Here is a 13,491-nt window from a genome sequence, read left to right on the forward strand (position 1 = left end):
ACCAATTAACACAAACGTACTCCTTCCTCTACTACTTGTGTTTGTGTCCGACCTTAAAATAACCGCCACAAATCCGTTTTCATGAGCCACGGATCGAGCCAACCGCAAAACATCCTCTCAGCACTCAAACACCTACAAAATCCACATAATTTAAGTTTTCTACCAGTATTCATTTTATTAAATATGTGACAAACATTAACATTATAACCTGAGAAGTCTTGAACGCATCCGAACAATCAACACGTGCATCCATCTAACCAAATCAAACAAAAAATGACCATACAAAAAAATTAGTAATTTAAAATAAAAAAGGAAAATAAATGGAAAAACAGATGCAAAAACAGCAAATACAAAAAATAATACACTTCCGGATCAAGTTGATCCGTAAGCTTTTTACGGATCAACTTGATCCGTAAGCTTGTTAATACTCTTTCCGGATCAACTTGATCCGGAAGCCTCTTACGGATCAACTTGATCCGGAAGAGTATTAACAAGCTTACGGATCAACTTGATTCAGAAGCCATCCGTACGTCCGCGATGAACAAACGTCATCTGCGTACCTTGTTTGCTGTCACCGACCACCGCAAAGCTTGACACCGGAAACTTCACCTTCACCGCTGCACTCAACCTTGCTACCCCCACGAACCAGAGACAATGCCGTAGGAAAAAGTGGAAAACGAGAAGAAAGCTTTTTGAAAATGGAGTAAGAAGCTGTTCCGGAAAAGAAATGCCATTTTTAAGGAAGAAAGGTGATAGGGGCAATTTTGGCATTTCAAAAGTTTGCTGGGTGCACCAGCAAAAATGCTGGGTGCACCTAGCAACACTCAACAAAGTATAATCTCGTGACCTTGGTCCAGCCCATAAGGGCGGAAATGGCACGTGTACCAAACCCTGCACTGCAGTACAAAGTCCAAACCCTGAGAAGAAGCAAAACAAAATCAAAGAGAAGCAGCAGAAAAAGAAATGGAAGACGTGATAACAGAAGCAGCACCCCCATCAAGGTTCCTGGAAGAAGACCTAAACATCTTCACACCCCCATCCCCACCTCTCCCCAAACCTTTCCTCATCTTCCCACACAATAAACAAACCCTCAAACCCTCTCTTCTCATCATCGCCCTCTCCCCCTCCTCCCTCGCTCTCTTCAACCAAACCCTAACCCTAACCCTAACCCCACTCGCCTCCCTCATTCTCCCGGAACTCCCCCTCTCCCTCCCTGACCACAACGTTTCCATCCTCCCCCTCTCCCCGGACACCCTCCTCGCCCCCGTGCCTTTCCCCGTCCCCTCCCACCGCGCCCACGCCGTCGCCCGCGCCCTCCTCTCTATCCGGCCCGACTCCGTACTCGTCCTCGACTCCCTCGACCCCACCAACTTCCGCGGGAAGCTCTCCTCCGACGACGCCGTCGCGTTCAAGCTCGAGACCTCCGCCGAGATGAAAAGGGCTCACGATGAGAAGCTCTTGGGGGAGGAATTGGATTACTACCCTTCCGGGAGCGTTGTGGACGGGCTGGGCGCCGCGATTCTCGCACGGTGCCAGCTGATGAACATCAGGGCGAGTCTCTGTGTCTCGTGGCCTCGGTTCGATAAGTCGGTGGTGGCGTTGATTAAGGGATTGCTTGGACGCCGCGTGCTACCGGGGTTCGAGTTTGGGTTGAGTGACGACGAGGTTTTGAAAATTGGGAGGAGTAGGGATAGGGTTGTGCATTCTGAGTTGTATATTTGATTTACTGTGTGATTTTATTTTATATTCATGGTTTGATCCCCTGAGGAGTAGTTCGGTATTTTAAGTTACTGTGTGATGTTGTGATTGGTAATTTGATTAATTAGTCACAGCTACAGATTTTACATTGAAACATGTGTTATGACTAGAGGAATTGTTTGGCAAAAGGGGTAGTTGGTTTTTTTGTTGTGGTTCATTTTATAGCTTTGTTGATTTATTTTAGACATGGCCACGGATAGCATGCACATTTGTAATAGCTAAAAACTTAAATGCAGTGTTTCTTGTGACTTTGATGTTGTTCTTGATTTAGAATTGAAGTTTTATCTTGGCTTACTTTTAATGTAAACTCTTATATGCAGATTGTCTAGGTGAAAGTGAAACAGCTTTGTCAATGTATTTTACAAATGGTTGTGGATGCCTAATTTTCTTGCAATTGATACCTTGCAATATGTGATCTATGGGTACAGAGGATTCCTTGTTGGCATTTGAATCCATTGTCAATGATCTATCTCTTTCTCTTAGGGTATGTGCTATTTTTATCTTGTGTGATTGATTGCTTGAATGTTTGCATTGTTCTGTGTTGTATTTCATCTTTGGATCTTAACTGCATTGCACCATGACATATCAGAGTTCTGCTTATAGCCAATGTAATTGTGACTGTGGTCTGTGTGAAGTGTGTCTCAAACAGTATTCGAGTAAGTTGTAAAGCTGTTGAAAAGCTGTTTGTTAGTTTCTGGTGTAACAAAGTTAGATAGCTGAAAGATCTCAGATGGTTGGTACTACAGGCAGTGATGCATGTATAGGCTTACATATTTGTGATAATTTTGTAACTGAGATATATATTAAACCTTCTGTAATAACACTGAAACTCTTCTACTAAGAAAAAACAGAGAAGTGAACAGCGTTTGAGGGTGTTAGCAACAGAGAAAAGGCTTGGGATTCTTGTAATTATTTTCTGAGTGAAACAGAAGAGACAAGAGAAGGCAAGGAGAAAGGTTATATTGTAAAGAATCTTTATCTTGATTACAATAATTAATATGGTGAAATTGCTATCTCTCGGTGAAGTAGGCCACATTTGCTGAAACATGTACTCGTGTTAATCTCCCTTGTCCTAAACTTTTTTGGTTTTTGGTTTAAGTGTTTTTTTGTGCTTGTGTTGCTGTGTTGCCTGGTTTACAAGAAGCTTCTTAACCCAATTGTTGTGACAATTTGCAATGGCTGCAATGTAATTGTGACTGAAATTTGACTGCAATTTAAAACCTTAACTATAAGTAGTAGGAGCCTTAATCAATGCAGTTTCATTCAATTGTGCTTCTAAAGATGCTTTTCAACCTGTAGATGTTAGTGGTTAATGAAACATGGTTTTGAATGATGGTAGCTATAGAGAACCATAGATGCCTACCTTAGTGATAAAGATAATTTCCATGCTGACTCTTGATTCTGGTGATGTTTATCATGTATAAAGAACCTTTCTAGTGTTAGCTACGGGAAGTTTGGTATTACAGATTCCCCCCACCCTGATACCATCAGATGTGAAAATTCCATGTCCAAAATCTCCTAGAATCAAGTTATTTTTTTATGAATTTGTGTGGTCTTTTTTATTTTTTGAAAGGCAATTTGTGTGGTCTTTAACCCAAACTAGAATCAAGTTATTCACTTGTATTGCCTGAGGACCTGTTGTTTGGGGTTTTGATTTGCCCCAGGATCAGTATTGAAAGTATATTTTGTTTTCTTTGTTTGCTCCATTTGATAATTACTCTCAATTAGTTTTACATCTAGAATATCCGACTATGTAACATGCATTCAGGTAAAGTAAAATGAATTTCAGTAATTATTGAGGAAAAGATCAACATGGGTACTCTGAAATTGGATTCTTTATGTTGGAGTTTTGAAGTTACCATCTTGCACTATCTCATACACTACTTAGCTATAGAGATGGGATTGAGATCAGAAAAAAAGAGGGAGAAAAAAACCAAATTAGGCAATATGGATGAGAAATTTGAAGGTATTTGCTGTCTATTCTTACACCGTTGAAATATATACTTTTAATCGTGTACTTCATGATCATGAATGAAGTCGCAATATATGTTCCTTTCTTTTGTAAAACCAGCAAGAATTTGACAAAGTGCACATGCAATCTTATTCTTGGAGGAAAAAACAAAAAGACTGAACGTGCAAATTGACATTGTACAAAAACAATTGACGTGTAGAATAACTGTTACAAAATTGCTTTTGGGATAAGTAAATAAAATTGGTCACACAAAATTAAGGTGATGTAATGCAAAATGGTTAAACCAAATCAATTCAAAGTTGGACGGTTAAAACCTATCACATAAGACAGAAAGATGACAACAAAACATGCAAATAAATTTATGGAACATTTCACACTATTAGGGTTGATTTCATGTAGAGAAAAAACTGTACACATAAAGTAAGATTAGCTGTTATTAGTTTTGGTTTGGTGACTAGCCTTAAGATTTAATTAAGGGAAATTGTTAATGGCGGGCGCAAAATGTTTAAAACTTTATATTTTTACTCTCTCTATGGGGAATGTTACTTTTAGTTTAAGAACACCCACCAACTTAATCATATTAGTTGCATCTTCTCTTGACTCTTAGCAACATGTTTTTTCTAAATACTCAAAATAGCCAATGAATGGAGAAGGTGCAACACTCTACTTCATGCAAATTATATATACTCTTGATTCCCACCCATCTCTCCCACCCTTCATTTTTTTTTTCAAACAAAGTTAATTAAAGAAGTAACAATGGATCCTTCCTTTCCTTCAAAATCCTTTCTGCATGTTGTTCTTATCTTTTGCTTTCTTGGTGCCACCAGATTGTATGCGAATGACCCTTATCTAACACTGGATTACTATGCATCAACTTGCCCCGCTGTGTTTGACATTGTTAGGAAGGAAATGGAATGTGCAGTGCTTTCTGATCCCCGCAATGCAGCCATGATAATTCGGCTACACTTCCATGATTGCTTTGTTCAGGTATGTAACTTTATTATCTAATATTGGCAGTGTTTTCAAGTTAAGAAACAAAGTACATCACATAGTTTTTTTTTTGTTTAAATACATTTTTCGTCTCTGTAATTTAGGTTTTTTTCATTTTTGTCCTGACAAAAAAAAATTGTTTCAGCAAAATGTGTTTTTTTGTTTTTCATCCTTAAAGAGCTTTTGATACTACTTTGAACACTAAAAATATTTTAATCAAAGAAAAATGTGTTATCTAAAGTGTTTTAAAGATGAAAAATAAAACAAACACATTTTGTAATGACTAAAACGAAAAAAAAAAAAATTACAAGAACGAAAAATATATTTAAACCTTTTTTTTGGCAAATTACATTACATAATACTAGTCATAGTTACCTAATGCTCTCAATAACTTGTTGGTTACCAAATTCTTTTGATCACGTATTGAATTTTATTTGAAGTCTTTATTAATGCATAGAGTAAATTACATTGACACTTCCTGAATTTTTTTTTGAATTGCACATGATATTTCTCATTTTTCTATTTCTCCACTATTTCTCTTAATTGTTTGAAAGATATTACATCATGCACTCCTACAAGAAAGATTGTTGTAAATGAAGGGGTGATTATGAAAAAAGAATGAGGTGTATCAACGTAATTTACTCTAATGTATAAAGTGAATGTACCAACACTAATCATATGTTGTACCCGTACCTCGTACATGGTAATTATGGTACTAGTAGTAGTTCTATAGTTTCATTTTGAGAAAGCCAATTTCATATAATATAAAGTCAATATGAAACTAATGGGAAAAAGTAAATACGCAGTAACTAAATGTGAAATTCATTGCTCAGGGATGCGACGGATCAATTTTGCTTGATGATACAATCACACTTAAAGGTGAGAAAAACGCAGCTACCAACATCCACTCTTTAAAAGGCTTGGGAATTGTTGATAAAATCAAGAACATAGTTGAATCAGAGTGCCCTGGAATTGTTTCTTGCGCTGATATTCTCACTATTGCAGCCAGAGATGCTGTGATTCTGGTAAAAGACACTTCTTGCTTCTAGATTTTTTTCACATTGTTTATACCATATTTTATCTTTAATTTTCTGCATATAAGTTACTAGAATTATGCACATGCCTGTGTCCTCTGATGTTTTGTAGGTGGGTGGACCTTACTGGGATGTTCCTGTGGGAAGGAAGGATTCTGTCACTGCAAATTTTGATCTTGCCAACACCAATCTTCCCACTCCTGATGAGAGCCTTCTCTCTATCATTGCCAAGTTTCTTTACCAAGGACTATCTGTCACAGATATGGTAGCCCTTGTAGGTGTGTTAGTGTTCCTAATAATGCAATAAAACTTTGTGTTTAAATATGTTTTTAATCATGCAAATATGATAAATTTTTATTTCACTCCTTCAAAAAAACATATTGTTGGGTTTTAGTCTTCATAAATATAATTTTTTTAAAGTAATTTCTTAGTATTTAGTAATGACGTGACATATATTTAAACATGTCATATGAATAATAAGTCTGACATAATATGTAATTTGATATGCTTGAATATATGTTACCTCATTAGTAAATGATGAAAAAAATTATTATTAAAACTTTTTTTTCCACTAAGTTTGGAAAAGATTGTCTTGTGTTATAACCACGATAAAAGTTAAGTCTATTAAGTCCAGTTTGGTGCCCCATGCATTGCACCTTGAGCAGACGTTTGCGAAAAGAAGCCTTTGGTATCTTTGATTCAACTCGTTGAGGGAGGTGCCAACGGATTTCCAAAAGTAGCTTAAATTTGACTCTCACTTTTACCACAATAAACCATATTTTAGCTAATAGAAAAATGAACAAAATCTTACAACAAAGCTGCATAGAATCAATAATCATAATATGATCACTGTTATTGAAATTGATCTGCATTTAGCCATTTCTTCGTACCACATTTTCTGATCACTAAGCCTGCAGGAGCCCACACCATTGGCATGGCACAGTGTAAGAATTTCCGTTCAAGAATTTATGGAGACTTGGAATCAACCTCAGTGAAAAATCCAATCTCCGAGAGTCACCTAAGCAACTTGAGATCTGTTTGTCCACCTATTGGGGGAGGAGACAATAACATAACAGCAATGGACTACATGACACCAAATCTCTTTGACAATTCTTTCTACCAATTACTACTAAATGGGGAGGGACTTCTCAACTCAGACCAAGAAATATACTCAAGTGTGTTTGGAATTGAAACTAGAGAGATTGTGAAGAACTATGCAGCAGATCCTCTGGCTTTCTTCCAACAATTCTCAGAGTCAATGGTGAAAATGGGAAACATCACAAACTCAGAAAGCTTCTTCACTGGGGAAGTTAGGAAGAACTGCAGATTTGTGAACACATAATAATAGACTTCATTTTTTGTGTTTTTTGTACGTTTTGTCCGTTTCCATACACAAAGAACCATCAAATTCATGCTATAGCAAGTTGATGTGTTAAATCTAAGCTAGCAATTTTATTATATAATGAACATTAAGTGAGAAGTTGATGATATCATTCTTTTCTTCATATAAAAGGTGAGTGTTGAGTTTGATAATGAAAGTTGTAAGAGCCAACTCCTGAGTCGTATGTCATACATTTAATCTATACAAGGAGTTGCTTTAAGCTATATGCCTTCATAAAACTCATGCCAAGTTCCTTATATTGCTATTGTCAAGGGTCTAATTTTTTTTATCCTATATCAACTAAGAGTAAATAATAATACGTAGTGACACTATAAATAATTTTTATCTTCTCATTCAATCATAAATAATTATGCATAATAAATTTATTATTTTTTATAATAATTATCTTAAAATTCATTTCAATATCAATAATAATTTCTAGTTGATTAATATTAATGTTTTACTAATAGTGAAATTAAACTTATTAATTAACTTCCATTAAATATGTTTGTAGAAAATAGAGAGAAAAAATATTGTTGTATGTCATCATTTGAGTGGAAAATACAAAAGGAATATATATATATATATATATATACTAAGTTCTGTCCAATTTTTTTTGCTTCAAAGTGACCTTTGCTATCTCCAACCACTGATAGTTCAATACCATGTGCACCCACAGTTTGTTTGTAAATTTTACACACATTTTAGATAATAAAGACTTTTAAGAGTTACAATGGCAAGTTGTGTGAGACTTATACTTTTGAAATTGCTAACAAATTAAATGAAACAACTACCAAACCTATTCACCTTCGTGCTATGTATAAACTCCTAAAATAACAACTCCAACTAAAAATTGAAACAATCTTCCATTATTCTTTTGTTTTTGAAAAATTATACACGTTCATTCATTTTCTCTTCCATTCAACTCCCACCCCATTTTTTTTTCTCTCTCTTTATATTTTTTTAATCACACCACCTTTCATATCTATTACTTCTTTTCCTATATTTTTTTTTCTTTTCTTGTTATCCCTCTCTTATTTTCACCCCATTTTGTGATGTAAATATATCATTACTCCTTTTATTTTGGTGCATGTCAGATTGCTTATGTACTTCACCGTTCTGTTTGGACTTTAGACTTTGGTCGATGACAATGCTGCTATCAAGTTTACGCTTATTCTAAAATTCTGGATGGAAATCCTTATAATTTTACTGTGACTAAAATGAAAATAATTCTGGATCGAATTACTTCTAGATATTAGTACGTGACAGAGAGTAAAATGGGTGTGATTTAATTCATATATATGCATCTCCAACAATGCGTTTGATATGGATGAAAAAGAAAATGGTATAAATTGAATAGCACAACAACTGCATTGTAGACGGAGTCTAGATAATTTTCCGGCCCAAAAGTAAATCCCTGACTCCCATTATTATTATTTTTACTTACTATTGATTTTTTAAATAACAATGTTTTATAAATAAATATATAATATTAATTCTTTGAAGAGGAAATAATATTAAATTATTAAGATTTATTAGAGAATTTTATTAAAAAAGACACCTCATCATATTTTAAATTTATTTATTTTCACTTTAATTAATTACATATTAAATATTAATAGTATATATTTTAGTTATTAAAAATAGGATAAATTATGATTTAGTTCCCTCTAAAAATTTCATAATATTTTCAGCCCTCTAATTTAAAAATATTTGTGTCCTTCTAAATTTAAAATGTATCACTTTTGATATTAAAGTGTTTTAAATAATTCTTTATACAAAGGTAAGAATATTTTAGATAGTACTTAAAATGAAAAAAAAAAAAAAAACATATCACAATTAAAGGGACCAAAGTAATACGAGAAAATTTAAAGAGACCAATTTCAAATATTAGTAATCTTAGAATAACCTAAAACATAATTTATTCTTTAAAATATTATATAGTGAAAATTAATACTATATATATTAACGAATTTTATATTAAATGTATGTAATATAAAGTTCATACAATTTTAAACGAGTTTACTATTTAAAGTTCATATAGAATATTTTGAATAACTTAAAATATAATAATTAATTAAGTCAGATGAAATTATTAAATCAAATATTACTTAAAATAAATTAATTTATATATTAAAATTTTATTTCATTTTATTTTATATATTATGTTAATTCTAATGTATTTACAACATATTATACTATATAATATCATTAGATATTCTTAATAGAAAACTATTTGAAATTTTAAATACTAACATACATTAGATAAGCTAATAGTGTTAGTACATTTTCTTTCCACAAGTAAAGGATAATATTAAATACTTATCACAACTCATCTTACAATTAAAATAATAATTAATTCAAAATCGGTAAAAAAAATAAAACTTAAAATCATGCTCTAAAATCAAAATCGATTAATATTCTAAAAAGACGATGATATTGACCTAAAGTATATTCTAAAAAGATAAAAGAATAAAATAAAAAATTAAAGTATATTTTATTCATTTAAATAACACATTTATATTTTATTTTTTTATTCTATTTAAATTCAAATACCATTAAAGTTACTTTTTTTTTTACTAAAATGCCCACTACTTCCCACAGTACAACAGACCTACGATTTCACGAGCACCCATCCCATCCATCAAATCCCACTTCACACGCCTTTAACACATGAACTTGTGGCCATCACAAATAGAAGCCCGGCGTCATTTAAAAGATAAAACACATATTCATTTGACATTTTAATATAATATTCTAAATAGTATATTTTTTATCAACAAAGTTAATTATTAATTTTTATTAACAAAACAATTTGATTCCACAATTTACTCCTTCCTCGGTTTTTCCTTTAATTTTATTACCAAATCAACCTTATGCTTATCTAAATAGTATGTGAATAATATGATATATTACGTTTGTAAACAAAAGCGTTAATATAAAAAATATATATATATTTAATCCTTTTAGTTTGAGTCCTTTAAAAATTATTGTATTAGTATCTGAAATTTTTAAAAATTTAATTTTAGTCTCTCTAATAATTTTTTAACCATCAAAATTTATTTTTTTTAAATGATTTTTGGCGATTTTAAATTGAAAAAATGTTTTGCATGTATGATTTGGTGAAATTTTTTTTATATTTTGACAGTTTTAAAAAAGAAAAATGGAAACATAAATATGGGATTCTTGTGATTTTTTTTTACATATTCTAGTGATTTTAAATGGTCACAAACCAATTTAAAGAAATTTAATTAAAAACATTTATGATGATATAAAACCATCACGAATTGTGGCATATTTAACATAAAAAATGAGAAAGATTAAAAGTAATTTTTCAAATATTTGAGAAACTAATAAAATATATTTTTTTAAGGACTAAAAACAACAATTACTCAAATTTAAATGATAAAAAATATATTTAAACCTAAAAAAATAACATATATAGTCAACATATAAAATCTTTTTAAATACAATATTTTAGGCTACTTATACTTTTGATTCTTTATTTTATTTATTTTTAAACAGTTTATATATATTATCAACATTAATATATATAAATCTAGAATATCTACACTAATAAATTGGTTTTTGTAAAAGTGCATTTGAACTCCAACAACTTTATTCATATTAATATACATATTTTTTGTTTTATATAAAATTTTGTAGAAAAAAAAAGATTCAAATAGTCAATTCATTCTTCTTCTTTTTCTCTCTTTTCTCACAATGTTTCAACTCATTTTAACTTATCACTATATTTTATGAAACGTGGGGCTACATCATCACTTCAATATAATACATTTTTTAAAAAGAGGATACGTTTTATTTATGAATTATATTACATATTGAGTTCATTTATAAAATTCGTGAGTTTACCATTAAAATAAGAAGTATATCTTTCAGCTATATATATATATATATATATATATATATATATATATATATATATATATATATATATATATATATATATTAATTATACAAATTTTTAATTAAAATTTATATTTTATTCATAATGAGACAAAATTTTATATAAAAGCCTATTAGTTTTGTTTTTGTACTTCAACTTTTAAATATGATTTTTTTTATCATTTAAATTTTAAAATTTTAAATTTGAGTCATTTTAATCCTTTAACTTATTGACAATTTAAAACCGATGCAAAATTTATTTTAGGTAAATTCGATGGTGTCGCATTTAGTTGAAGGTTTTCAATACCTTCATGAGCAAACCAATAATACAATAATATAATGACATATGTATTAATTTGCAAAAGGCATAATACATTTTATACTCTAGAAGTTGAGATCTCTAATTCTATAAGAAATCCTACCCTGGAACAATAAAAAAACCAAATAAATATTATCAATTAAATAAAAATTAATTCTTATTTATACAAATTAATTCTAATATATATTTAATTAATAAAACACTAATATTTAAGGAATTAATTGTTATACAATTTGGTAAAAAAAAACTACAATACACTGATAGTATAAAGAGTTTTTACATTGTTAACCAATAATTTTTTTAGAGTAATAATGTATATCAATTAAAATCAATTTTTAATAATATAATTTAAGAAATTAAATATATGAAATAACTTAAAATATTTTTAAGCTGAAAATATAATTATAATGTTATATTATATTAATACTTTATATTATGCACAATAAATAGCTAAATAATAATAACAACCACAATTTTTTTACTATCGTATCCTTTAGCTGATACATTGGTAGAAAGAAATTACAGTGTAAAAACAATTAATAAAATGTGTATAGCAAAAGATATAAATATTAAAAGTAAAAATATTATATAAGAAATTTTCACAAAAGTGTGACATTAAAACATTAACAAATAAATATTTATATTTAAAATATTAAAGAAAATTTTAAAATATTACATCTAGTAAAATATTTTCAAGACAAAAAATATCATCAAAAACACTATAATATAATTTATTCAAGTGTTATATCAGTGCAGAACAGTGCAGAACTAAGGTGCTCAAGTAATCTTTCAATCAATTGTTTACTATTCATATGTTATGAAGTTTAAAGTCAAATCTAAGATGAGTCGCATTCTTATTCCAATTTTCACGTATATATTTTTTTTTTCAATCATTTGTTAATGAGATATAGTTCTAAAATTTAACAACAATGTAAAATAGTTAACTAAAAATAATATTTAAACTTGTATTTTATAACCATTTGCACCCATTTGTGTCATCCAAGTTGGTATCCAAATACCACAATTATTCCTATTTTATAAAAGCATTCATTTTTAACTTGTAATTTAATTAGTGTACATATTCAATAAACTAAATATAATAAATAAACTTATGAGTCATGTTTTTGTATGCCTCTCCCTTCAGGATGCACAATTTCATATTTTCTAATTAACAATGTTTTTGTCGAGGAACATGAGTAGAGGAACATTGAATTCTCGTTCATCCTTATTCGATGTTGTTGAAAGTGGATCAAGGACAATAATCTCTTTCTTTGACACACCAACAACCACCAAAAACCAATGAAGTGGAAGGATAAAATGACATGTCAAAATGTAATGATAAAATGATAATGAAACTTTATTGCCCCGGGGGGGGGGGGGGGGGGGTCAAGTAAAAATGATGTTCAAATTATTGAAACATGGGTAGGCATAAACCAAACACTTGTGGTTGGATTTTGATCTGACTTCATAAGTCATCATACAGGCCACCAAGTATCTATAAATATTACCCATTAGTAATGTTGATTAATAAATAAAAAAATTATTAGCAAAAGAAAGGTAGGTAGATATTAGGCATGACAACGGGGTAGGTCGGGACTGGGTTTTGCTTACCTCGCCCCTACCCCGACTCCCTATTTTCCCGTCCTTGTCCCGAAAATCCGACAGTGGTGTAGATTTACCCCTCATCCCCACCCCCAATGAGGTCAGCTTTTCCCTGCCCCGTCCTATCCCCGACATATTTATAAAATCCTATAAAAAAATATTTTTCATAGAATGAAAAAAATAATTTTAAATAGCAACCACAACATATTTTTAGATTGTACATGACAACATAAAATCTAGTCCAACAGTAACATAAAATTCAATCCAATAGTTTCAAGTTTTAGTATGATATATATATATATATATATATATATATATATATATATGCAATAATATTTTTATAAATTAATTATTTGCAGGACGGGTTCGGGCCAGGTATTAATAATCCCATCCTGAACCCAACTTTGACTGTCAGGAAAAATTCAAACCCAACCCTACCCTCGGTCAACTCAAATTTTTTCTGTCAAAATTGGGGTGAATCCAAGGAGGATCCCACATGTTCAGTCCCATTGTCATGCCTAGTAGATAT

The 13,491-nt window shown here is 30.8% G+C and overlaps 2 protein-coding genes across 4 annotated transcripts; both read left to right on the forward strand.

The window, feature by feature from the left end:
- Positions 1-922: 922 nt before the first annotated feature.
- LOC100789132 (uncharacterized) lies at positions 923-2,010 on the forward strand. Its single transcript, XM_003520100.4, has one exon. It carries the CDS (start codon positions 964-966, stop codon positions 1,720-1,722), a length of 759 nt encoding a protein of 252 aa, XP_003520148.1. The 5' UTR covers positions 923-963; the 3' UTR covers positions 1,723-2,010.
- A 94-nt stretch (positions 2,011-2,104) lies between these two features.
- LOC100780750 (peroxidase 11) lies at positions 2,105-7,191 on the forward strand. Of its 3 annotated transcripts, none has more exons than XM_006574926.3 (5): positions 2,105-2,242; positions 4,558-4,717; positions 5,554-5,745; positions 5,867-6,032; positions 6,672-7,191. In XM_006574926.3, exons 1-5 carry the CDS (start codon positions 2,220-2,222, stop codon positions 7,094-7,096), a joined length of 966 nt encoding a protein of 321 aa, XP_006574989.1. In that variant the 5' UTR covers positions 2,105-2,219; the 3' UTR covers positions 7,097-7,191. The 3 variants fall into 3 exon arrangements, with proteins under 3 accessions (XP_006574989.1, XP_040868336.1, XP_003518814.1); XM_041012402.1 differs by lacking the exon at positions 2,105-2,242 and adding an exon at positions 2,609-3,724; XM_003518766.4 differs by lacking the exon at positions 2,105-2,242 and having other exon boundaries at positions 3,742-4,717.
- Positions 7,192-13,491: the final 6,300 nt, after the last annotated feature.

This window comes from Glycine max, chromosome 2 (assembly GCF_000004515.6).
Source record: "Glycine max cultivar Williams 82 chromosome 2, Glycine_max_v4.0, whole genome shotgun sequence".
Taxonomy (NCBI): Eukaryota; Viridiplantae; Streptophyta; class Magnoliopsida; order Fabales; family Fabaceae; genus Glycine; species Glycine max.